This window comes from Penicillium griseofulvum, assembly GCF_001561935.1.
Source record: "Penicillium griseofulvum strain PG3 chromosome Unknown contig_80, whole genome shotgun sequence".
Taxonomy (NCBI): domain Eukaryota; kingdom Fungi; phylum Ascomycota; class Eurotiomycetes; order Eurotiales; family Aspergillaceae; genus Penicillium; species Penicillium griseofulvum.
The window spans coordinates 1694849-1718043 of record NW_024467471.1 but is presented as its reverse complement, the minus strand read 5'-3'; the positions used below and the strand labels follow the sequence as shown (position 1 = coordinate 1718043).

General features: G+C 45.2%; 7 protein-coding genes across 7 annotated transcripts; 3 read left to right on the top strand and 4 right to left on the bottom strand.

The window, feature by feature from the left end:
- Positions 1–213: 213 nt before the first annotated feature.
- PGRI_016570 (uncharacterized protein) lies at positions 214–1338 on the bottom strand (the record flags this gene model as incomplete). Its single annotated transcript, XM_040789370.1, has 5 exons — positions 214–572; positions 622–686; positions 743–1122; positions 1172–1239; positions 1287–1338. The coding sequence occupies 5 exons, from the start codon at positions 1336–1338 to the stop codon at positions 214–216; spliced, it is 924 nt and encodes a 307-aa protein (XP_040646323.1).
- A 625-nt stretch (positions 1339–1963) lies between these two features.
- PGRI_016560 (putative isoamyl alcohol oxidase) lies at positions 1964–3661 on the top strand (the record flags this gene model as incomplete). Its single annotated transcript, XM_040789369.1, has 1 exon — positions 1964–3661. The coding sequence occupies one exon, from the start codon at positions 1964–1966 to the stop codon at positions 3659–3661; it is 1698 nt and encodes a 565-aa protein (XP_040646322.1).
- Positions 3662–4133: 472 nt separating this feature from the next.
- PGRI_016550 (Tetratricopeptide-like helical) lies at positions 4134–5891 on the top strand (the record flags this gene model as incomplete). Its single annotated transcript, XM_040789368.1, has 1 exon — positions 4134–5891. One exon carries the CDS (start codon positions 4134–4136, stop codon positions 5889–5891), a length of 1758 nt encoding a protein of 585 aa, XP_040646321.1.
- Positions 5892–6570: 679 nt separating this feature from the next.
- On the bottom strand, positions 6571–7938 carry PGRI_016540 (Major facilitator superfamily domain, general substrate transporter; the record flags this gene model as incomplete). Its single annotated transcript, XM_040789367.1, has 1 exon — positions 6571–7938. One exon carries the CDS (start codon positions 7936–7938, stop codon positions 6571–6573), a length of 1368 nt encoding a protein of 455 aa, XP_040646320.1.
- A 6857-nt stretch (positions 7939–14795) lies between these two features.
- On the top strand, positions 14796–16492 carry PGRI_016530 (Zn(II)2Cys6 transcription factor domain-containing protein; the record flags this gene model as incomplete). The annotated part of the gene is made up of 8 exons (XM_040789366.1): positions 14796–14839; positions 14887–14932; positions 15004–15148; positions 15202–15376; positions 15439–15964; positions 16016–16054; positions 16114–16182; positions 16244–16492. 8 exons carry the CDS (start codon positions 14796–14798, stop codon positions 16490–16492), a joined length of 1293 nt encoding a protein of 430 aa, XP_040646319.1.
- A 744-nt stretch (positions 16493–17236) lies between these two features.
- PGRI_016520 (TPR domain protein) lies at positions 17237–18976 on the bottom strand (the record flags this gene model as incomplete). The annotated part of the gene is made up of 1 exon (XM_040789365.1): positions 17237–18976. One exon carries the CDS (start codon positions 18974–18976, stop codon positions 17237–17239), a length of 1740 nt encoding a protein of 579 aa, XP_040646318.1.
- A 395-nt stretch (positions 18977–19371) lies between these two features.
- On the bottom strand, positions 19372–22747 carry PGRI_016510 (uncharacterized protein; the record flags this gene model as incomplete). Its single annotated transcript, XM_040789364.1, has 7 exons — positions 19372–20127; positions 20177–20408; positions 20456–20618; positions 20891–21462; positions 21521–21588; positions 21642–22297; positions 22369–22747. The coding sequence occupies 7 exons, from the start codon at positions 22745–22747 to the stop codon at positions 19372–19374; spliced, it is 2826 nt and encodes a 941-aa protein (XP_040646317.1).
- Between the last annotated feature and the right edge of the window lie 448 nt (positions 22748–23195).

Sequence of the window (23195 nt, the reverse complement as noted above, 5' to 3'; positions counted from 1 at the left end):
GACAATGTTATGAAGGATGAGATACTATGACTAGATACTAAATTGAGAGATATCTGAAGTGAGGGATATCTAAAAATTACGAAAATCGGTTGGTCGGCTTCAGTAGTGCCACGTATATAAAGACCCTTCTACGTCCTATCATCTTCCTACTACGATGAAGACAGATATACTCGTAATAAAAAGACAGTCTCTAGTTCCATTCGACACAGGTCTTCATTTCCTTCCCATAAAATTCACCGGATCTTCCCTATGTACCCATGTGTCGGAGTGCCCATTGGTGTTCAGCCTATTATTCTCCATATCTGAACTGCTTGCCGTAACCATAGCATTGTGGCTATGTGAGTTCGCTGACGCTCCACAATCACTACCAAGCTCTCGGAAATCGCCTTTGTTTCCCCGCGTGTGTAGTTGGAGGTTGGATCCGGTAGACCGTTGGGAATGGTATTTTGAGGCATTACTTCGGACTTTGCTGCGAACGCCTTGCACGAGTGGGTTAAGAAATGGGAGACAGCCGCAAATGATGGCCACGTTGAGTTCGAGACATGTCCAGATGGACTCTTTGGCGCTTGAGGCTGTATGATATTAGTTGGAGCCATTATATGAGATGGGAGAAGTACAGACCTGCAAGGTCGGTAAGCTGGAATTGGCGGAATTCAATCAGCCGCATCAAACTGAAGATACAGACGCTGCAATCTGTCGTTAGTAGGGAGTGGTATATCATGTAGGGGGTGGAGTTTCGTACAGTCCACCCAGAGAAAACACCAGCATCAGTGCTATTTTCTGCCGAGTGTTGATTTGTAGCTTCCAAAATACAGGAATCGGCATGCAGAGAATGATAACATCTTCAATCAATGCAATCGAGCCCATAGTCTGGAAGAATTGAACCTGCCCTGACATACAGTGTCCTTTCAAGTCTTTATCGTAGTAGTATTGCACCGGTATGCATTGGAAGGTGTTAGTCAATAGGGCAGCGAGAGCCCATGTGGCGATAAATGCGATCAAACAGTAGGAAACAACGATGTATGCACGGATTGAGCCGAAGAGTCGTTTAATAAAGACGACAATTGAGATCTTGACAAAGGCCATCGATGGGGCCCAGAACTTTTGTATCATCCATGATCCCTGCAAACTGTTAGAATTTCTATAACTCAAGATCGTTATAAGCCCATACGAATTGAATACGTGTCCGTTCATCCTTGGGGAGCGATTTGACTGGTAGACCGACACCATTGAAGGCAGCTTTGAATAGTTAGCTAGGAACCAATGGAGAAGAGGAATATACTTACTATCTACTACAAAAGCTGTAACACAATAGGAGATGATCAAACCGACTCCCATTAGATAATCTTCCAGTTGAAACCTCACCGCTTTTATTCGTCTGCAGTACAGGCGTAACAGGAAGACGAGAGTAGCCAACCCTGCCCCTACAATCGGTACGATAGTAAGGACATTTTTCCAATATGGATTGGTCTTATGTTCCATCTTGAAGATACATGAAGAAAAAAATTTGAGAATAGGAGAGTAAGATTTCTATAAAAGATATGTGTATATAATTTGGAACAGGGAAAAAAAAAAGGATAATAACCTTTGACTTGAGGTCATCACTCGGGATTCTACTTGGAGTTTTATCGAACCAATTAAATTTATATGTGGGACTTATAAGTGGAAATTCACGTGAAACCATCGTGTTTTTACGATGAACTGACTTTCTAAGATACTTTTAATATCATGATCGAACCAATTATAAAAGTTATACACAAATAAGTGATGATCTTTTACCTGAATTGGCTTAATTTACGCACAAATATCTAAGACATTTATCGTCTGTACCTTTTCTAGTGCATCTTAGTGCATCTTAGTGCATCTTAGCGTTTCTTAGCGTTTCTTAGTCTTACTTCAGCTTATATTCCAAGGTTTCGACCTTAGAATTGCTTTTGATTTTTCCATCCTTCTGAAACCAAGAATGTTGATCAAATTATCCGGGTTGGTCCTATTGGCCATATTAAACTCTACTTCTGCAAAGGAATGTACTTTGAATGGCTTCAATGCAACAGTTGGAGGACGCATCAAACATCTTACTCCTTTTTCCTTGCCCTGCTTCTCCAACTATAATGGGAAACCGGTCGCCCGTGACGATTCTGTCTGTGCTACTATCCAGGAGAACTACTCGGACCCATGGATGCGAACAAATTCTCCTAATGGCTACATGAATAACCAGGATGAGATGTGGGCATCTGATCCTAGTGACCAGTGCCTTCTCGACAGCAGTAATCCCACTGATCCCCTGGCATTCGTGAACACCACTTGCCGTCAAGGCAATCTACCCTCTCACTATCTGGAAGTGCAGGGCGCAAAGGATGTGATTGAAGCTTTCAAGTTCTCAAACTGCTCCGGCAAGCAGCTCGTTATCAAAAATAGTGGCCATGATTACCTCACCCGCAGCAGTGGCCGTGATACGCTATCTCTTTGGACCCGAAACCTGCGATCTATGCACTACAGTGCAGACTTCGTTCCCTGCGGCTCCAAGAACACCGCTCACAAATATCAAGCTATCACCGTCGGTGCCGGAGTCAACTTCGATGAGGCGTACGTATTTGCGCAGAAGAATAACGTAACCATTCTCGGCGGCTACTCATCCACTGTCGGTGTCTCCGGTGGCTGGGTACAAAACGGTGGCCATTCCATCTTGAGCCCCGTGTACGGTCTTGGTGTTGACCGTGTTCTCGAGTTCAAGGTTGTTACCCCAGATGGTGTGTACCGCACCGCCAATGAATTCCAGAACCCTGACCTCTTCTGGGCCCTCCGCGGTGGCGGTGGTGGAACCTTTGGAGTCGTCCTCGAAAGCACTCACCGTGTCGAGCCTGCTATCCGCTTTGTCTCTGCCAACATCAAGTTCCCCAGCAACTCCACCAACGTGCTTCCATTTATGGAGATCGTCGTCAACAACACCCTCAAGTGGGGTCAGGAAGGATGGGGCGGCCACATCACCGGCAACACGCTTGTCAATGTCTCTCCTTTCCTTTCCATCAAGGAAGCCACGGCCTCTCTAGCAAGCGTGATCGCCTACGCCGAAGCAAACGGGGGTTCCGCCATCATTGAAGAGTTCACCTCTTGGTACCCTTTTTACGAGAAATACGTCAAGACCAGCTCCGTCGCTGTCGGTGTCACTCGCTTCCCCGGAAGCCGACTGATCCCCCGCTCCATCTTCAAGACCACTGAGGGCCGCAAAAACCTCATGGATTACTTTGCAACCATTCAATCACTGGGCCAGACCCCTTACATCCCCGTCGTTGGACCAGTGTTGTACAACTACACCGAAGGATCGACCAGTGCTTCTCCCGCCTGGCGTGAGGCTATTTGGGAGTTGGGATCTGGTGCCTCCTGGGAGTGGAACGCTACTCTTCCCACCCGGAGACAGAAGATTGAGTCCATTCAGAGAATGACGGCGATTATTGAGGGCATTACCCCTGGCAGTGGTGCATACAGCAACGAAGCCAACCCGTTCACGATTAACTGGATCAAGGCGTGGTGGGGTGATAACTATGAGAAATTGCTGAGCATCAAGAAGAAATATGACCCCATGGGTTTGTTGAGTTGCTGGAAGTGTGTTGGCTGGAAGGAGTCACAGATTGCCGATTCGTCCTTCGCTGGGCTTCTTTGAGTGAATGCGAAATATACACCCTTAGGCGTACATAGCATATAGACTTGATACACAATATACACACACTGTACTATAAAATCTTCGCTTATTTACTCTGTTATTCATTCCTTACTCTTCCACTTCCGCTTGCTTCGAGCTTCTAAGGGATAGATCACAGGCATTTGGCCGAAATTGACAAAATTGACAGACCTTCAATAAATTAATCTTATATCCCTAAAACACTCGTTATTACTAATGAAACATCCAATTGTATGTAGGAACTAGGCTTCATTATAAATACATAACACGCACTGCAGGGCATGGATCTTCGGCGTCTTCGGTGTTTGATAAATCGGCCCACTTCCGCTTTTTACGCCACTCAATCTAAAGCTCCTCAGTATATAAACCCCACCAGGATAACCTGGCCTGATATTCCCATATTAAGCATTGATCCTAGATTTAATTCCCTCAATTTTGGACTCCTGAATCCATCATGACTTCAGGGACGCCAGTACCCGTACCAGCTAGTGACGAATATTACAACCTTGGCTCGTTTGGCCATCCCATCACCACCAGCAGCGCCGATGCCCAGATTTGGTTCAACCGTGGACTAGTATGGGTATATTCTTTCAACCATATGGAAGGCGCCTACTGTTTCCAACAAGCCATCGCCCATGATCCTGCGTGCGCCATGGCCTATTGGGGTCTGGCGTACGCGGTTGGCCCGAACTACAATAAGCCATGGGAGAAGTTCGACCAGGGAGATCTCCATGCTTGCGTGCAACGAGGATACGATGCCACGCGACAGGCAAAGAAATTCGCGACAAATGCAACACCGCTCGAACAAGCTCTGGTTGGTGCGATCCAATTCAGATTCCCGACCAACCAGCCTGCGACAGACTACCCCGCTCTGAACAAGGGCTATGCCGCAGCTATGAAGCCAGTGTATGATGAATTCGGAGCTGACTTGAATATTGCCACTCTTTATGCCGATGCCTTGATGAATATGACCCCCTGGGCTCTATGGGATCTATTCACCGGCAAGCCGAACCCTAAAGCCCCCACGATGGAGGTACAGGCCGTGCTAGAAAAAGCGCTGGCACAGGAAGAGGATGGTGCATATCTCAACCCTGGACTACTTCATTTGTATATTCACTTCATCGAAATGTCGCCCACTCCCGAGTTGGGTATCAACGCTGCCGACCATCTCCGCGACCTCGTCCCCGACGCTGGTCACATCCACCACATGCCCACTCATTTGGATATTCTAATGGGCGATTGGCGGCGCTCCATCGCCTCAAACCACAAATCAACGCTTGCCGATGATAAATTCTTCCAGAAGTCAGGCGCTAAGAACTTTTATACCTTCTACCGCATGCATGACTACCATTCCCTGATCTACGCGGCCATGTTTGCCGGCAAATCCAAGGTCGCCCTCGACGCAGTCACTCGCATGGAAGCTACCGTGCCTGAAGAAGTCCTTCGAATCGAGTCCCCGCCTATGGCTGACTGGCTGGAGCAGTTCATGGGTATTCGCATACACGTGATGGTACGCTTCGGTATGTGGGAGGAGCTTAAGGTTAAAGAGCTACCCCACGACCAATCACTATATGCAGGCACCACTGCTACTATACACTATGCCAGAGGCATTGCATTTGCCGCCACTGGAGACGTGCCATCAGCCAGAAAGGAACAGGAGCTTTTCCGCCAAGCGTGGGCACGGGTCCCTGCAACCCGTCGCGCATACAACGGTACAATTGTCGATGTTCTCAAAGTCGCCGAGTCAATGTTGGAAGGAGAAATCGAATACCGTTGTGCCAACTACGATAAAGCCTTCGAAGCTCTCCGCTGTGCAATTCATCACGAGGATACCTTGCCATACAGTGAGCCTTGGTCGTGGATGCAGCCTGTTCGCCATGCGTATGCCGCACTGATGATGGAGCAGGGAAATTTGGAAGAAGCTGCAAAGACATATCACGCTGATCTGGGTATGGATACTTCTGTCATCCGGCCGCGTCGTCACCCGAACAATGTCTGGTCGCTGCAGGGATACCATGAGTGTTTGGTTCGTTTGGGAAGGTTGGATGAAGCGGCTGTCATTGAGCAGCCGGTTAAACTGGCCCTTGCTGTAGCTGATGTCCCAATCAAGTCGTCGTGCTTCTGCCGCTTGGAAACTTTCCAGTTGCCATCGCTGCTTGATGGGAATTCTTTAAATGGGGATGACTCCGAGGAAAAGTGCTGCAAAGCTTGACGTTTTGCTCTTGGATTACAAAAGCGAAGCGGTCTGCAACAGGGTACCAGACGGCTTTACTGACATTTAACTGCCAAAGCATACTTGTTTTATACTCTCCCCTCATCTACTTGCTTTTATAAGAAATTTCAAAATGTTTGATTCATCGTTCATTCATGGTGGAAAATTTAGGCCATTTTTTCTTTCTCTATGGAGTGGCTTCTTGTTGGTACTTGCATTCATTCAAATTCTCCTTCCCTAGTGCTCTTTATAATATATCTGAGTTTATTAGCCGCTATGCACGAAGCAACCATTCATGTCTGCATCCTTTAGCGCTGTTGGTGATATAGGTATGCAGGTGGAGTAAGAGTCTAGTCGGGTAAGAACGCCACAAATTCCCCACAAATTCCTGGGGCAAACACGCAGCCAGCCAATCGGAGCACTAAATCAAACACCGAGGCCCATATTTGGCGCCTGCCGGCTTACCCAATATGGAAGGTTTCTGAAGCCATCACCTGGGCACTAATCAAATGCAGGTAGCCCTGGAGGTAACAAACAAAGCGTTATTACTCTATTGTGGGTATCACTAGACCTGCCAAGAGTAACACGGCTTCACGCCTTTATTATTTCCCCGGTTCCCTTCTAGCCATGCCAGTGTGGGGTTCAGAAATGTGTTGCGACCTATATTATCCTATCTCATTCAATATGCCTCTATATTATATATTTCCTTTCTCCTCAGCCACCAAAGAATAGCCAAAAACAGTGAAGCGGCAATGTACATAAACCCAGCGAACAGCTGTGCACCCAGGTATTTACCCGTTGCATTGGTCAGTGCCAGCGCAATCGGCTCTGAGAAAGTTGATGGCACAACAATACTCAACCAGACAAGATTCATCCCATGAGCGACTCTTTCCACACCAAGGATATCTGCAGTCAAAGGTGCTATCGTTGCCCAGATGTTCCCCGCGACGAGGCCTTCAGCAATTGCAAAAAACATCAGAAGTCCATAGCTCTCGGAATTCACCCACACTGCCAGACACAGCACGCCAGCAACAAAGGTTGAAATGCCGGCGATGTTGATACGACCGACGCTATCACTGAAGTAACCAATGAGAGGTCGGCCGATAGCCTGGCCGAGATTGAGTATGCCACTGACCAGTGAAGCTTGAGAGGAGGTGAGACCAATCCGTTGGCCATAGTCAACCAAGCTATAAATCAAGATAAAATAGCCCAGTATGGTGAAGAAGCTGAATCCAATCAAAAGATTGAAGTCCCGAGATTTGAGGATAGCAAGATCCATCGTGATCTTCTTGGTTTTGTCTGGTTTGCTCCGATCTCTGATCAAGAGCACACAAATGGTATTCACCGAGAATGCCAGAATGCCGAGCACTCTGAACGCCCAGATAAGACCGATATTGCGAATCATGGCTGACGCCACTAAAGAGTAGATAAGACCACCAAGGCCAGCGCCTGATAGAGAAATACCACTGGCAAGTGACCGTTTAGATGTGAACCATTGTGGGACCAAAGATGCGACAGGAATGAATAGCAATCCCAATCCCAGTCCAAAGAGGATGCCTTGGGTAAGAAAGAGATGCCAAATTTGCTTAGCGAAACTGGCACATATGAGGCTCGCTGTTTCGCAAATGACACCTGCAAACATAGTCTTTCGAACACCATATCTTTGCGTGGAAATGGTTGCCAGGGGAGAGATTGTGAACATAGTAGTCAGACTTAGAGAGCCTACAAACGCATATTGTAGCTTTGTTGCACCCTCAAAGGTTCCATGCTTGAGATAGTATGCCAGAAAAACAGCATATGCAGAATTAAATCCCCACGAATGTGCGTTCACGACGGCAGCAGCCACAGCACATACCCATCCGTAACCGCCATCAGGAGGGGCATCTGTCTCAGAGGCGACTACCGAGGATTCTTGCCCAGACTCTTCTGCGTCTTCGACTGTTTGTGTCGGGGATTTGTTTTTCGAAGTGGTCAAAGGAGAATCTTTGGAACCGACCCAAGGAAGTCGACAAAAAATTGATAGCCCATGATTGGGTGGTGCTCCCATGGTGACGTTTCGAGACAAAAAAGAAACCAGTCAAATGAGAAATGATCCGGAGATGCAATGGCTAGGTATGCAATGAAAGCCCCCGATGCAAGAAGAATCGAGATTCAAATTGGCGTTGTGTGGGCCATAGGCTCTATTTCCAAGTCCTGAGTAGTATTCTCAAATTAAGTGTCTTTTTTCAACACAAAATAAGTTCATGTGTGCATGAATATTTTGGACATCATTTATGGATCGCATCTTTGTAGTATATCGTGTGAATTTGGCCAGACCCAACATATGGAACAATCCCCCAGTTCGGGGAATGAAAATGACAAAGGATATAACTCGTAAGCTCCCAATGGAGCTAAGAAGTGGCATCTGTGTCAAAGCTAGCCTCTATCAAAAATTGTCTCCTCTGACCTAAGTTCGATTGGGAAACTATGTGGATCCTATACAGGTCTCTACTCCACATTATCTTATGGTTCGAGTTTCCATTCGCAGTTCAATCACCGACCTCATTAGCTCCCATCAATTTTTTTGCGATCCGTTAGGTGTAGAAATGATAAAGCATGTCAATTTCCTTTGGAGAAATAGTGGGGCACCGAGCATATGCCATATTTTCACTTCAAACCCCGATGCATCGGCACGACGGGATAGTATGGGTTAGTGTTAGACATTTGCTTTTCTCGGTTTATATTCTCCGAACTGTTAGAATTTATATTGTCTGATACTCTGATGGAATTATCCCTTAACGGAGCCTTCAAAGATTCCTTAGGACCTGAAGCACTACAGTACATATATCCGGTCCGTCGTAGTGATGAGGGGCAAGAAAGAAAGCAAACGGAGGTCTGGCAATATATCTGAGAGTAACATTGATTAGGAAGAATAAGAAATGAGTAAAGTAGCCTTCTAGAAATTTCCATGGTCATACACATGTTGACAACAGACACAACACCTTTACAGCTTTTCTGAGCACCTTCAATCATAGAGAGAATGACTTCCTCAAGATTACCCATGGCAAGAGTTTTTCTTGCTTCTTTGCTTGCCTGAGCAAGAAATTTGGATAGGAATAGCAGCAAGTAATATGATAAGATTGAGTGGTTGCTTGATTGCACTTCTAGGTCTCTGCAAAGAATGCAGCAAACAATTATGGCACCAGCCACACACTGGTCGGAGGTGGATGTACCCAAACGACAAGCAGATCATACCGCGCTATGCGCGGTGGTATTTTACTTATCAGTGCTAGGTAACTCAAGTTGCCCTATACCATAGTTATCGTATAATCAAAAAGAAATAATGACTCTACCCCTACTTAGGCCTTGCCAACTCCTATAAGACTACCTAAAATTCTGGTCCTATTACCATAGTGGTCCTATAGGAGTAATAGGACTCCTATAGAGTCCTAAATTTAATATATCTATATCTATTTCACACGTCGAAGGACAGGTAGCTAACCGGTGAATCTTAACCAACATTTTAAATAGTTTAAAATGCCTTCTATAGCTGCACTTTTTATATATAGGACTATAGCTTGGCACGTCCCTATACCCCATGGGAGGTCTCAGGGAGACGGGCTACGCCCATCTCCCGCTGGATGCTAATCAATACAACAACATTCACTGTAATGCTCACCAAGTTTCACTAACTCCCCGCTGCCAGCCAATCCATATTCAATCTATTCTCAGTCAACCAGAGCTGTCGACAATGGACACAGTTTTGAGCCTGCCATTTTCCATGGTGGCAATTGCATCCACCCCAGGTCTCATAGCACCCATGATACCAGCAACACGGTGTGCAATAATAACAACGGTGTAGTCGCGGAGATTATGTCGAAGAATATCTATTAAAATATACTCTGTTTCTGAATCTAACGAAGAGCTGACTTCATCCAAGATAACAATCGGCTTGCGTGGCGCGGAAGACTAGACTCGCAGTAGTGTTCGGCTTAAGGCAAATAGTTGTAGTTGTCTAGCTGAGAGTAGCAGAAATGATGATATAGGAAGATCGAGTAGGCTTCGAAGTTGGAGACTAGTAGGTGTCTTCTTAGCTGAACTGGCGATTGAATTTATCTTATCCTAAAGACTAGTCCTTTGGAGATTAAGGCATATTTCTTGCTCTGAGCTCGCGTGATAAGGATCTAGATTGAAGCGTACGCTTGCTGTTGAAATTGTTAACCCATCTTGTGGCACTGCAATGAACCCTCGTTTTCGCATAATTCTCGGGGATATGTGGGCGATATTGATATTATCGATCGATGTTAACCCCTGACTAGGCCTAAGGAGTTGAAGTAAAGAAAGCATTAGTGTACTTTTACCACTGTTGAGTTACTGTAATTAGTTAAGCGCTCTTAAATATTGAATCGATTAGACTTGAATGACTGGCAAATCAACATTGTAGAGTATAGGATGGTATAATGGAGGAGGTGCTACTGTCAGGTGTTGTATTGAAACGAATTGTTTAGCACTATGGCTCTGAGAGACCTTTCGCGCGTCTTGAATAGAAGTTTGGTTAACAAAAGTCTGGATATGATCAAAGTTTGCCATAATAGAAATAGCCTGTGGAATGAGAGTTATGACCATGTTGGCTGGATATGTCACTATGGCTAGAAGAGTAAGAGATGTAAAGGTTTGATCGGCCTACATTCGGTCACCTTGAGAGAATAAAAGAAAGAGGATAAGGGTTAAGACTAGAGCGAGGATTCTAAGTACACTTGCTTAATTCTGAAGTTAGTAATAAGGAAATGATATTTGTTAATCTATCTTAATATATACTGCTTATATTATAGGCAACTAGAATCTATCGCAGGCGCTTTAATATTTAGATCTTATTATTTCGCAAATGTAATACTTAAGATTAGACTATATCCTCTATACCTATTATTTTTAGGCTCTTCATTCCTTCTATAGCTGTAGATATTGCGGCAAGTCGGTTTAGGGTTACCGCGTTCTAGCTTTTCTGTCGATTCTCTAAGTACTTTATAATATAAGCACTTATCTTCGAATATACTAGGGGAAGATATTAATACGATTCAAACCCTAGATTATTCTTTCTAGATATATAGTTACTAAAGATTATCACTAATAGTAGAAATGCAAACCATTAGATCTAAGCGGCTAATAGCACAGTTCTAGTAGCTACCTCTATAAGGCAGGCCTAAGTCTTATAAAAAATCTTACCTATAGAGTCTATACTATCGATATCTAAGCTAATTAAAGCTAATATAGTTAAGCCTTAAGAATTCTTATTTAATAAATAAAGAGACTAGTAGTAAATAAGACTAATTAATACCCTACGAACTATAACCTATAGCCTATTAATTTAATATTAGTAGATTAATACTAATACCTATAAGGTATATTATTAGATTTATAGAAAAATTAATATAACTTACAAGTATTATACCGCTATTCCTATATAAACTACTATAGTAAAAAGTACTAATTAAAGGCTACTATCTCTACTAAGAATGGTTTAAGATATTCTATTAACAAATCGGATAGCTGTTCTAATAAGGATAGGCTACAAGTATATAAATAAGATAAGAAATATATATAGAAGTATTAGTAACTAAAATAGACCGTTAAGATATCTCGCTAATATATATAGAAGCGTCTATTTTATATAGAGATTAGCTAATCCTAATATTAGTATTATATTTATTATTAAGAATACTTAAAAGACTCGCGTTCTAGGGCCTAGTATATTAAAATTCGCTTTCGTAAGCCTTTAGATAAAAGTCGTTAACGTATTTCACCACCGAGCCGGCCACACCACCGAGCCGGCCACCCCACCCAAAACGCGTCAATTAATTCAAACCCTTCTTCTTCAACCACCCACCATGCCACCAATTCGCTCCCGAAGCTCTAAAAATTTAGTAGAGCAAGAGGGTAGGATCTTATTAGCCATCCAGGCTTTTAAAAATCAAGAAATCTCTTCAATTCGCGAGGTGGCGCGCCGTTTTAATATACCACGTTCAACCCTTCAAGACCGACTACGCGGCCACCAAAACCGCGCGATTTCTCGCGCCAACTCTCATAAACTAACAGAAACTGAGGAGGAATCTCTTAAAAAATGGATTATCTCTATAGATCGACGCGGAGGGGCCCCCCGGCCCTCTACCGTACGAGAAATGGCGAACCTTCTTCTCGAAAAGCGCGGAACCACCCCGGTGATTTCGGTCGGCCAAAATTGGGTAACAAAATTCGTTAAACGGCGTCCTCTCCTCTCCTCCCGATTCTCAAAACGGTATAACTACGAGCGTACGAAATGCGAAGACCCAAAAATCATTACAGAGTGGTTTAATCTAGTTCAAAAAACCATACTTCAATTTAGAATCGACCCCGATGACGTTTATAACTTCGATAAGACCGGTTTCGCGATAGGATTAACAGCAACCGCGAAGGTTATTACGAGAAGTGAATACTACAGTCAGCGAGTACTCTTACAACCTAGAAATCGTAAGTGGGTAACGGTAATCGAGTGTACGAATGCTTCCGGGTAGGCGCTTCCTCCGTGCGTGATTTTTAAAGGCAAAGTCTTTATTAAATCCTAGTTCGACGGCCTCCCGGACAATTAGCGTTTCGAAGTTAGTCCGAATAGATAGACCTCTAATAAAATTAGACTTCGGTGGCTCGAAAAGCTCTTTATTCCTACTACTTCTTTACGTACGAAGGGGGGGTATCGGCTTTTAATACTTAACGGCCACAGAAGTTATTTAACTAGGAAATTCGACGAAATCTGTAAAGAAAATAAAATCATACTAATCTATATACCTCCGCACTCCTCTCACCTTTTACAACCTCTCGATATCGGCTGTTTTGCGGTCTTAAAACGGTCATATAGTCGGCTAGTTAAATCAAAGATACGGGTCGGGATAAATCATATCGATAAACTTAATTTCCTCGAAGCATACCCCCTCGCACGAATTAAAGCCTTTAAATCGGAGACTATTAAAAATAGCTTCAGAGCAGCCGGTTTAGTCCCTTTTTCACTAGAGAGAGTGATTTCAAAGCTTAATATTCGGCTTCGAACCCCGACCCCCCCCGCCAGCCGGGGTAGTAACTCAAGCCAGAATTTCACCCCAAAAACCCCCTTTACAGAGAAAGAACTACGTCGACAGGCTTTATCAATTAAAGCTTTACTTCGTTCAAGATCTCGAAGCCCACCTAGCCCGTCAGATCGTGCATTAAACCAGCTTATAAAAGGCTTCCGTCTTACAATGCAAGGTGCTATCTTACTCGCCAAAGAAAATAAGGAATTACGTGCCGCCAACGAGAAGCAGAAGCAAAAGCGAGCTAGATCCAAAAGGTACATCCCCGCCGAAGAAGGCCTCTCAGTTCAAGAAGCATCTGCATTAATTATGCAGCCGGAGGAAGCAATTGAAGCACCTCCCTCCGGTCCTGGCATACATGGAGAATCGGCTTTACAGCCGCGTAAAAAGCCCCCCCGAGGGTGTGGAATATGTAGGAAGCCAGGACATAGAAGAGAGACATGTCCAGATAGATGATGAATTTAGTTTATTTAATTTAATGGCGTTTTGGTTGAGATAAATGCATTTGAATTTAATAGGTTGTATTGGGTGGCCGGCTCGGTGGTGTGGCCGGCTCGGTGGTGAAATACGTTAGTTAGTCTTTAGTAAACTCGCGAGATTTAACCTAATACTATATCCTTCCCTTAGAATTAGATATATCTATTAGAAGAATAATTAACTAAATATCCCTACCGCTTCTTCTAGGGATAAAATAAATCGTTAGGAATAATATGAGAAGAAAGAATTAACCTATAGATACGAAGTTAGCCAAATTCCCTTAATAAATATCCTAGATCTAATAAAGAAATAGGGGCTAATACTTAAGCTACCTATAACTTGTAGCTCGAAAAAGTCTTTTATAAACGAGCAAACAAGATACGCTAGAATAATACCTGATAAATTAATACCCCTGCTCTGTTCGAGCGTACAGAGCGAGAGAGCTGCAGCCGCGGCTATAAGTAATAGAGTAGAGTCAAGTAGAATAGCGACACTTATAATATAGTAGCTCTTCAATATAAGGTACTAAAGAAATGCAAAGTAGGTCGCAAAAAGGGCCACTAGCGATACCTATAATACGTCAACAAGGTATAATACAAATAGGTTTTTCTTAGTAGTAACCAACTAATTTTTTCTATATTGTGAGATTGCCAGCCTTCTCTCTGACTTTCGGTGATAGCAGATGCGTTTTAGTAGAAAAAGAAGCAAAATCAGTGATAGTATGATTGATCCTGTTAGGCCATTCGAAGACCACTGAGAAGCCATGCTCGAAGATTTCAGACCTAGCAACCTGCTCTGAAATATTTTTCTCCGCAGTGTCAAATATAATGCTCTATGATTGTTGAAAAGCCCAAGGCAGATATGGCGCTAATCGGGCACCTTGGGGATCTGTAACACATATAAGATGGTCAGAAAATCAAGCAACGCCTAGGGATTCTAAATTTATCTCAGTACATTTGACCTATCATTAACGAAGACCCCTGAATGTAAGCTTTCATAGTAAGCTCGGTCGCGTGAAAACCGGGGAGAGGTTTTGCTGCACGGTCAGCAAAAATGGCCACCGCGCTAATGTACTGTAATCTCTCACATAGACTGGCGACATTGCCCATAGACGGGGGGTGGGAATTGCCCACGGGCCTTATATGCTTATATGTTAATGCCCGAGGTAGACAAAATATCTCAATGTACCAGGAAGGTCCTTGGAAGGTCCCCGGGGCCGGCCCCTCCGCTGACAAACCCATCCGCTGACAACCTTCCCTCCCGTTCGCCGCCTGAGCACCGGTGGAGAAACCCGCCTTTTGCGCCCTCGAATGCGACATCTACAACTAAACTAATAAGGCGAACGGGAACCATGTCGACCACCAAAACTCAGGTCAAAGTTGCATGCCTAGCCTGGTACGAGTGATCTTAACACTGGCTGATCTTAAACTAACCATTGACAGCCGGTCTAGCAAAACACGCTGTAACGGGCAACACCCATGCGCAACTGTAAGTAGATCATGTGATATTCTTAGCTGTTACATTGTGATTGCCCAGTCTTCCCTAACCATGTATTTCAGTGCATCGCGAATGAGCGGGAGTGCCACTACCGCCCGAGTAAGCGCGGTGGGGCGCGAAGGGGCGAGCGATATCAAAATGCAAAACGAACCTCTGCTGTCAGCTCACAGACTCCCGAATTCTCTTATGGTCCAAACCATGATAGCAGTATGCTTATTTTTTGATGACTGCTAAATAGGGAGATGCTCACACTTCTGCAGGCTCCTTGGGAGATAATATCGTCGATCTTATCTACCCCTTGCATGAAATACGAAATGTTCCCAACTTCGTTCACACGGGTATACCGTCCGATATGAACCCAAATGTAGACCAGGGGGTAACCAGTGGGCCCCCTGGTCTATTAATGCTCAGGGCATATCGATCGGATGCAGACCTGTAGGTTCCTGCCATGGACTTTTGTGTTGGAGGCTCACTCATCTTTATGCTCCTATTTCCAGGCTGAACGCATATTATATTTTCATCCACCCTTATCTCCCTTTGTTGCCGCCCCCTGATGTGTCTCACACTACTGATTGCCCGTGCTCGGTGCCAGTGACGGACATTGGGTCACACCACTCATGTCTACCATTCCGGTCAAAGTCGCCACTGGGTCTAGCCTTGATGGCGATCCTGGCATTGGTCCCTCTCTCAGACGAGCTAGACCCAATGCGAGAGGCAGCAATTGCTTCGCGCAAGTCTTATTCAAAAATGTACGTGCAGGCCACTCTCGAGTCTATCGAGAGCTCCAGCGGTTATGATGACGCTGGCCAGAACGGCTCTTTTAGCCCTAGTCTACCGCCAATTCTCGAGGGTATTCTAGCCCTCCTTCTGCTAGCGGTTTATGAATTTTCCCAGAATAGCAACAGGAAGCGGATGCGCTCCCACACCCATCATGCGTTGACTCTTGCAATGGATCTGTCACTTCATACTTCTGGCACTGAGTGTCTGGACTCCGAAGTTCACCAAAGGGTTTGGTGGATGACTGTGAGTTTAAGCTTTCCATTGGCTCTACAAATTGTCTAACGTGCAATGAAGATGTTCTTGGTGTATCAGTCTGCAATATTGAACCATTCGGTAAGATGAAGTGGCTAGGTTTCATTCCACATTGCGGCGTCTCACTAAAGCTGGACTAGTCTCCTATCGTCCTTATGAACGACCAACGTATCACAACCCCTTTCCCAGTTTTCGCTGGTTGCCGCGAGGTAAAATATCCTTTTTGGTCATCTTGGGTTGATTATGATGGATTAATTAATTATGTTCTAGGTTATACCGGTCCTGATGAAAGCACAAGACGTACTTCTTAAGACAACTGATATCCACAAGACACTAAAGACAGGCCATATCACAGGCTCCCACGAGTCCATTCGCCAGCATATTACTGAACTCAACTCTTACGTCCTAACAGTAGCGGCTGATCTGAGTCGCTTCCAAACGATTAAAACCACTGGAGGTGTTGATGGATCAGCTGCACACACCCTGTTTCTAACGGGTCGATTTTTGATTCACACGTGAGCTTCCCTTGTCTAGAGATAGTTCTGGATAACTGCTGAACATTATCAACTATAGTGCCAGGATAAAGCTACACCGATTTCGAGCATTTGGAGATTATCCAGTGTTTCTCGACAAGTTTTGTGACCTCAATTCGCTGAACAGCTCGATTAATAGTGCGCAGTCATCCGAGTTTCCCTCGAGATTCTCACCTGCGCACCTGGAAGACATTGATTCTATCTTCCCATTCACCGAACAAGAATCTACTAATATTTGTCTTAAATCCGCATTGGTTCTGTCCCGAGTCCTTCGACATTTGGAATGGCCGAATCCATCTTGCTCGGAAATTAAGCCTACCGACGTTTCTGTGGGGTGCTCAATGTCTCCACTGCGTCATCAATATCCACGCTCTTTGCCATACATGGCTTGCTGTGGGATGCAAAGTTGCTATGTTCTCATCATGCTGTTACAGAAAGTTCGAGCATCGCTGAACGCTGGTAACTTTGCGAGTTATTATCACCTCCCAGATCAAGAGCCTGGGTCTGAATTGGAAGATGCAGAGAGGCTTATTGAGGAGCTCCGACATGGAGTCAAATCGGTATGTGAGTTTATGAGTTCTAACGCCATATTTGAAGGGTTCAGGGATATGGCTCGTGAAGTTGAGAGTATCTATGAAGTTTCTTTTCATAGTTGAATATCAACACAAATATTTCAACAAATCACCTTGAGAACTAACTTCGTAGAAATACCTTCTATCCTACTATCATATTATTTACAGCAAGGCTTTTCCAGGTCCTCGGATTCGAGGGCCTCAAGGCGACAGAAACAAGAAGTTCGGATTGGGACATCAGCCACCTTAACGGCAAGATCAAGTGCCTGCTTGATAATATGAGCCTCGGGCTCACGGCCCAGACGTACAAGGCATTCGTGATACCCATGCAATGCCCAAACGTTGTTGGGATGCTGATGCGCGCGAGTAAGAGAGTCGTCGAATCCGAGATCCTCGGCGTACGCCTGAGCAGCCTCTTCCACATGTCCTTGTTCCAACATCAAAGCAGCATAGGCATGTCGCGTAGGAACCATCCAACCCCAGGGCTCGGTATATCTGAGAGAGTCATCGAAGTGAATCGCCTTCCGTAAGCTCTCAAAGGCTTGTTCATATTTACCCTGGCGGTACTGGATTTCACCGTCCAACATAGCATCTGAAACCTTTAGGACGTCGGAAATCAAGTTCGGGTAGTCCTTGCGAGTGGGCGGAATTGTCTTTGCGGCCACGTGATATAGCTCTCGCTCCTTATATGCGTTTTCAAGGTCCCCTATAGCAGCTAAGGCGATACCTTTACCATAATGAATCATAGTAGTGGTAACACAGTATAAGGCTTGATCTTCAGGTAGTGGGAGATTTTTGATCTCTTCCCACATTCCGAAGCGAATATAAACGTGGACTCTGACAGCCTTGAAAAATTCCATCCAATCTGCTAGTGGCGGAGATTCTACTTGCAAAAGTTCATCGGTGATGGATGCTTCCATCCGATCGGTGGCTTCGAGAGCAATCCTGCGCTGCCCACACAGCATTGCAGCATAGATGAGAGAGTGGTAGTTATGGAACCGATAGAAACTGTAGAAATTCTTTGCCCCTTTCTTTGCCAAATACTTCTCATCTGCATTGACAGCGGCGGTGTTAGAATCAACAGAGCGCCGGTAGTCACCGACTAGGATGTCGATGTGAGTTGGCATATGGTGAATATGCCCAGCGTCGGGAACAAGATGGCGCAGTTTATCAGCACCGGCAAGCGTGATTCCAGGTACATTAGACATTTCCATAAAATGGATCCAGAGATGAAGAATGCCAGGATGTGTATCTGATTCCCGGTTCGCGAGGGCTGAATCAAATATTGCCCGGATTTTGTGGACAGGAGACGACTCAATAGGAGCGCCAGTTTTGACTGCATACATTCTTCGAAGAGCGGTATGCATTAAGGCATCAACGTATAAAGTCGTGACGTCCATAGTATGCGATTCCTGGTGATGTTGGAAAACGTCTTCCATGGCGGCTGCATAGGACTTATCAAGAGCTGAAACGTCAGAAGCCGGCTTATTGAAGGGGAAGCGGGCTTGGATTGCTTTGATCAACGCGCGCTCCACCGGCTTGATATTCTCTTGGTCGGCTAGCTTCTCGGCTTTCCTCGATGTGTAATAGCAGAGTTTGAAGCTATTTTTGAGATCTGCAGGATCGAAAAGCTGCCAAGTCTTGTTGTAATTAGGCCCGGCCGCATAGCTGAGTCCCCAGTAAGCCATTGCGCAGGTAGGGTCGTGGGCAAGAGCTTGCTTGAAACAGTGAAAGCTCTCCTCATGGTTGAATGCGTACGACCAGATAAGGCCACGGCCAAACCATATCTGAGCATCTCGGCTTTTTGTACTGATTGGAAAGCTGTGGGTGCCCAAATCGAAGTATGGTTCAGCTGACGGGATTGGTGAAGGAAGGACATCAAATTTGAAGGCCGACATTTTGGCGAAGTCGCAACCTGGGGGTTTGAAAATAAACTGGGAAGGAAAAATACGTGTTTTCTGTCCCGATGACTGTGTCTCAAGAGAATAGTCTTTATAAACAAGAGGATAAATAGGTAAATCAAAGTCTACGTTACATTGCAGACCATAAAGTCCAAAGACCATGCTTTAATGTGATTCGTTCTCGGCGTTTGATTCACGCTAGCCCTACTCACCGATTACAAGTTGTTCACCGACCTAGGATGGTCAGTTCATTATATGATTTTACAATAGGCTCCTAATTTCTCTTAGTTGTTGTACTGAGAGAGCACTAGTGAATGAACTAGTTGTTTCTGAAAGGCTTGGGTAAGGTAGCCCCAGTATGTTTATCTACAGATCTCGTAGGTTTCAAATACTCACTCAACACTCAACCAATTCCTCTTCATCCGTTCAGCAAAGTTGAAAAATTTGGCGACTCCCACCGCAGCTTCTACATGTCCTCCCGGATCTTTCACTTCCTCTGGAAAAGCGATACCGTTAGCATAAAGCCCTCGGACTCTCTCAGCCCTATCACCGTAATGGAACCCCGATGAATGCATGTCAAATATGAGCTCCTCGCCAGCACGTTGTCTGTCAATATATATTTCCGGTAATGGCGAACGTGCGTATCCGATTGCATAAATGATATGGGTGCAGCGACACAAATGCTCTCGAAAGGCCAAATCCTGATTTTGGCTCAAATCAATTTGTTCTATGACTTCCGGGTCTGGATCATTTTCCATGACTTCCTTGGCCCATTCTGCGGTGCTGCCTTTGAGTCCGGTGTTATCGAAGATAATACCGTTGTCGACATACTTGGCATACTTGATTGGTCTGCGGTAAAAATTGACGATTTTGATGTCTCGTTCGTTCGACTTTGCACTTTCGTAAAGATTCTTGCAGCACAAAATGCCAGAATGAGAGTTTCCAATAACTGCCACCACCGATTTACGGTCCTTTGGAATAGCGGATGGCAAGTGAGAGCGAAGCATACACTCGTCCAGATCAAGTACGGTCAGATTTTTATTAAATGGATAATGCATACTGGAGCTATTGGGCTGAGAGCCGGTACACATAAACAGTCGATTGGTTTGGAAGTTCTTGTTGAAGGTTGACACAGTCCATATGCCTCCCTGGTATCAAATTAGCTGAGGCTTGCGAACTGGGTGGGGAACCACACACCTCCAAAGAAGCCCTCTCGACTTCGCCTTCAATGCTCTGGACTTCAGAACGATCTAGCATTCCATTTACGAGCATTAAAATCATATCCCCGGCGAAACTGAGCTGGCAGGTATTGTCTCTATTCATAGATTCAAGTTCTGTCACAGCATTAGGGGGACGAATAGATCTAATGATCGAAACGCAAACTGGAGAACTATAGATCGCCTTCAAATAATCACGAATTTTTGTGTTACTGTATCTGTTAGTAAAGTTATTGGTAAGCTTCAGAAACTAGCTCACGATGATATCTCTCGGTATACAGTGTTGAGTCTTCCTCCCTTGAAGGTTCTGTCAATCCATAAAATTGGCTTGAGTCCTGCATCGTACAAAGCTGCAAGTGTAGCTAACCCGCCGGGCCCAGCTCCTATGACAATGGCTTCATAGGTAATATTCTCCATTAGAGCTAATAAACAGAAATTCATTATCGGACTTTGTAAATGTGAAGTCCATTGTTATAGTATGACGTCATAAGCCCCCGCCTACCGGTGATTGTTCCGGCGATTGTTCCTGGCGATTGTTTCAGACACTCCGTACATAACTAATAACTTTCAAACTCCGTCCGGGCATGGACAACCTTAATGGCCGGCGGCCTCGAAAATCCCAATACCAACTATATGATATATACAAGCCTTATATCCCCAGTAGAATGCTCCAAGTCATCCCTCCTCCCTCCACCCATAAGCACATCCCGCTCTTCACCCTGATCAGCAGGACCAGCCTGTACAATAGTATAGGTCGTTTCCGCAGTCGCCCGGTTCATCCGCTGCAGAAGAATCCGCAGTCCCACGGCCAAGATCGCAACAACAACCATGAAAAAGGAGCAAGTAGCCATGCCCCGAATATACCACGGCCCATCAGTCTCAGGATACAGTCTTGTCCCGAGTAGGGGACCACACTGTCCGATGATATTGAGAATGGCAATGCTTGCGCCCTTGCCTTCCTTTTCGACACGGTTATCCATTGACCATGTGATGATGAGCGTAATTGCGGAGAAGAACCCGGCCGTGGCGGGGTAGACACATATGTAGCGTATGGATATGTGAAGCCATGGTGGCAGGTGTGAGTGGAAGTAACCCGTCACCGCGATCGCTAGGTAAGCGAGTGATGAGATGAGGGCATGGGCTATTAGGTATGGACTCCGAGAGCGGCTGCGGTCCGATGCATATGCGGTGAGGAGGACTACAACAAATGCGACGAGATAGGGAGGTGCGGAGAGGGCTTGGGCTTGTAGGGAGGAATATCCCATGCTGTAAGGAACGTAAGTTGGCTATCAATATTATGAATAGATGTTGGTGCAGGGCGTACTCTTTGATGATAGTAGGCAAAAAGACAGGCATTGAGCTGAAAGCGACGTTGCAACTGAAGAACATAAACTGTGGTAAATTTGTTAGGACTTTGCACAATTGGAAATAGAGATAACACTCACGGCAGCCATATAAGCTTTAGGATCCGCTGCCGTTTTCAGAATTTCTCGCCAGTTAAATCGACTTCCATATGATTGCTGGTAGTCGGCAGTGCTCTCTTCGAGACGCTGCTGAGCCACCACCCTTTGTCGGCGACTCAGGAATCGAGCCCGGCCAGGTGAGTCCGGGATCAAAAACCAAGCAAATACCGCAACAATTACACTCGGGAATCCCTCCACGAGGAACAGGGTTCGCCACGGTGAGATCGGACCATCACTGCTGAACCTGACAATCAAGTAGGCCAGACTGCTAGCAAAGGATGTCGCGAGTGGTGCCGCTGAGATAAACAGTCCATTACGGAAAGCCAACTCATGTCTGCGATAGAACAAAGACAGGTAAAATGGAACACCCGGTCCAAAAGCCGCCTCAGTGATTCCGAGCAACGCTCGGAGGACAACCAGCCCCCCAAAAGAAGTCGCTAAACACTGAAATGACGCGACAAGTCCCCATCCACATACACATAGAGAGATATAAATATGCGGAGGGACAACACGGTACATCAGTGTCATCCATTCGAAGAGAATGTAAGTAATGTAAAAAGCAGTAAGTAGCCATTCATATTGCGAAGATGAAAGTTGTAGATCGTCTTGTAGTCCTGCTATCTTTGCATTTCCAATATCTGTATAAACAATCAGTACATGTTTGCAATCACAGAGGAAATATTCCGCTGTGGGGAATAACCAAACATACTTGAGCGATCCAGGAAGGAGAGTAAGTAGAGAAGGGCCAAAAACGGAACCAGCCGTCGGTCAAATCTCCTCACTACATCGCTCTCCTCCTCTATTGTATATCTCGGACCTAAACCACTGCGCTGCAGCTTCCCCTCAGTCTCTCCTCTGGTATTATAGTCGCCGTCGTTCTCGAAATCGGATAGAGGGTCGCCAACGTCTAGATGGTCATCGAAGTTGGTCTGCAGTCGCAATGGGCCTATAGGGGATTTTGCGGGCCCTGGCACTGGACGGTCTTCATCCGAGCCATATGAGACTGGAGTGAATTGTGGGTTTGAGGATGTGCTGGAGGCGGTGGAAGATGCATTATTCCCCGCGGCTGAGGGATGAAGAGCTGCCATTTCTTAGGAGAGACACAGTTTGGAGTCGTTCTAGGGGCCTGGTGGGTGAGGTATTGTCTCCATTAGGACAGAGATTACCTCTTTATTGAGATCAAAATGTAAGAAAATAACAAGATTCCCCTCGATTTGCGAGACCGGGTGACCGATGTTGATCACCTGGGCGTGGATTTCCAGTCCGGGGCGGATTATGTCATATTCGCACGTGGGTTCATAAGGGGCTAAGATGAGAATAGGTTAGCGTGGAGCTTAGCTCCATTGGCGACCATGGATGAGAATCTCATACTTCAACCACTGTCAACTTTTCTACGAGTAGAGAATGCTTGTTATGAATTCGAGTTGAAGTTTCAATTTTAGCTACTGTTAAGAAAAAGTACAAAAGTACAAAAATCTTCTGCTAAGGACAAAAAAGATACCCTCATAGTTTAGAACGTACCCTTCGACCAGCAGC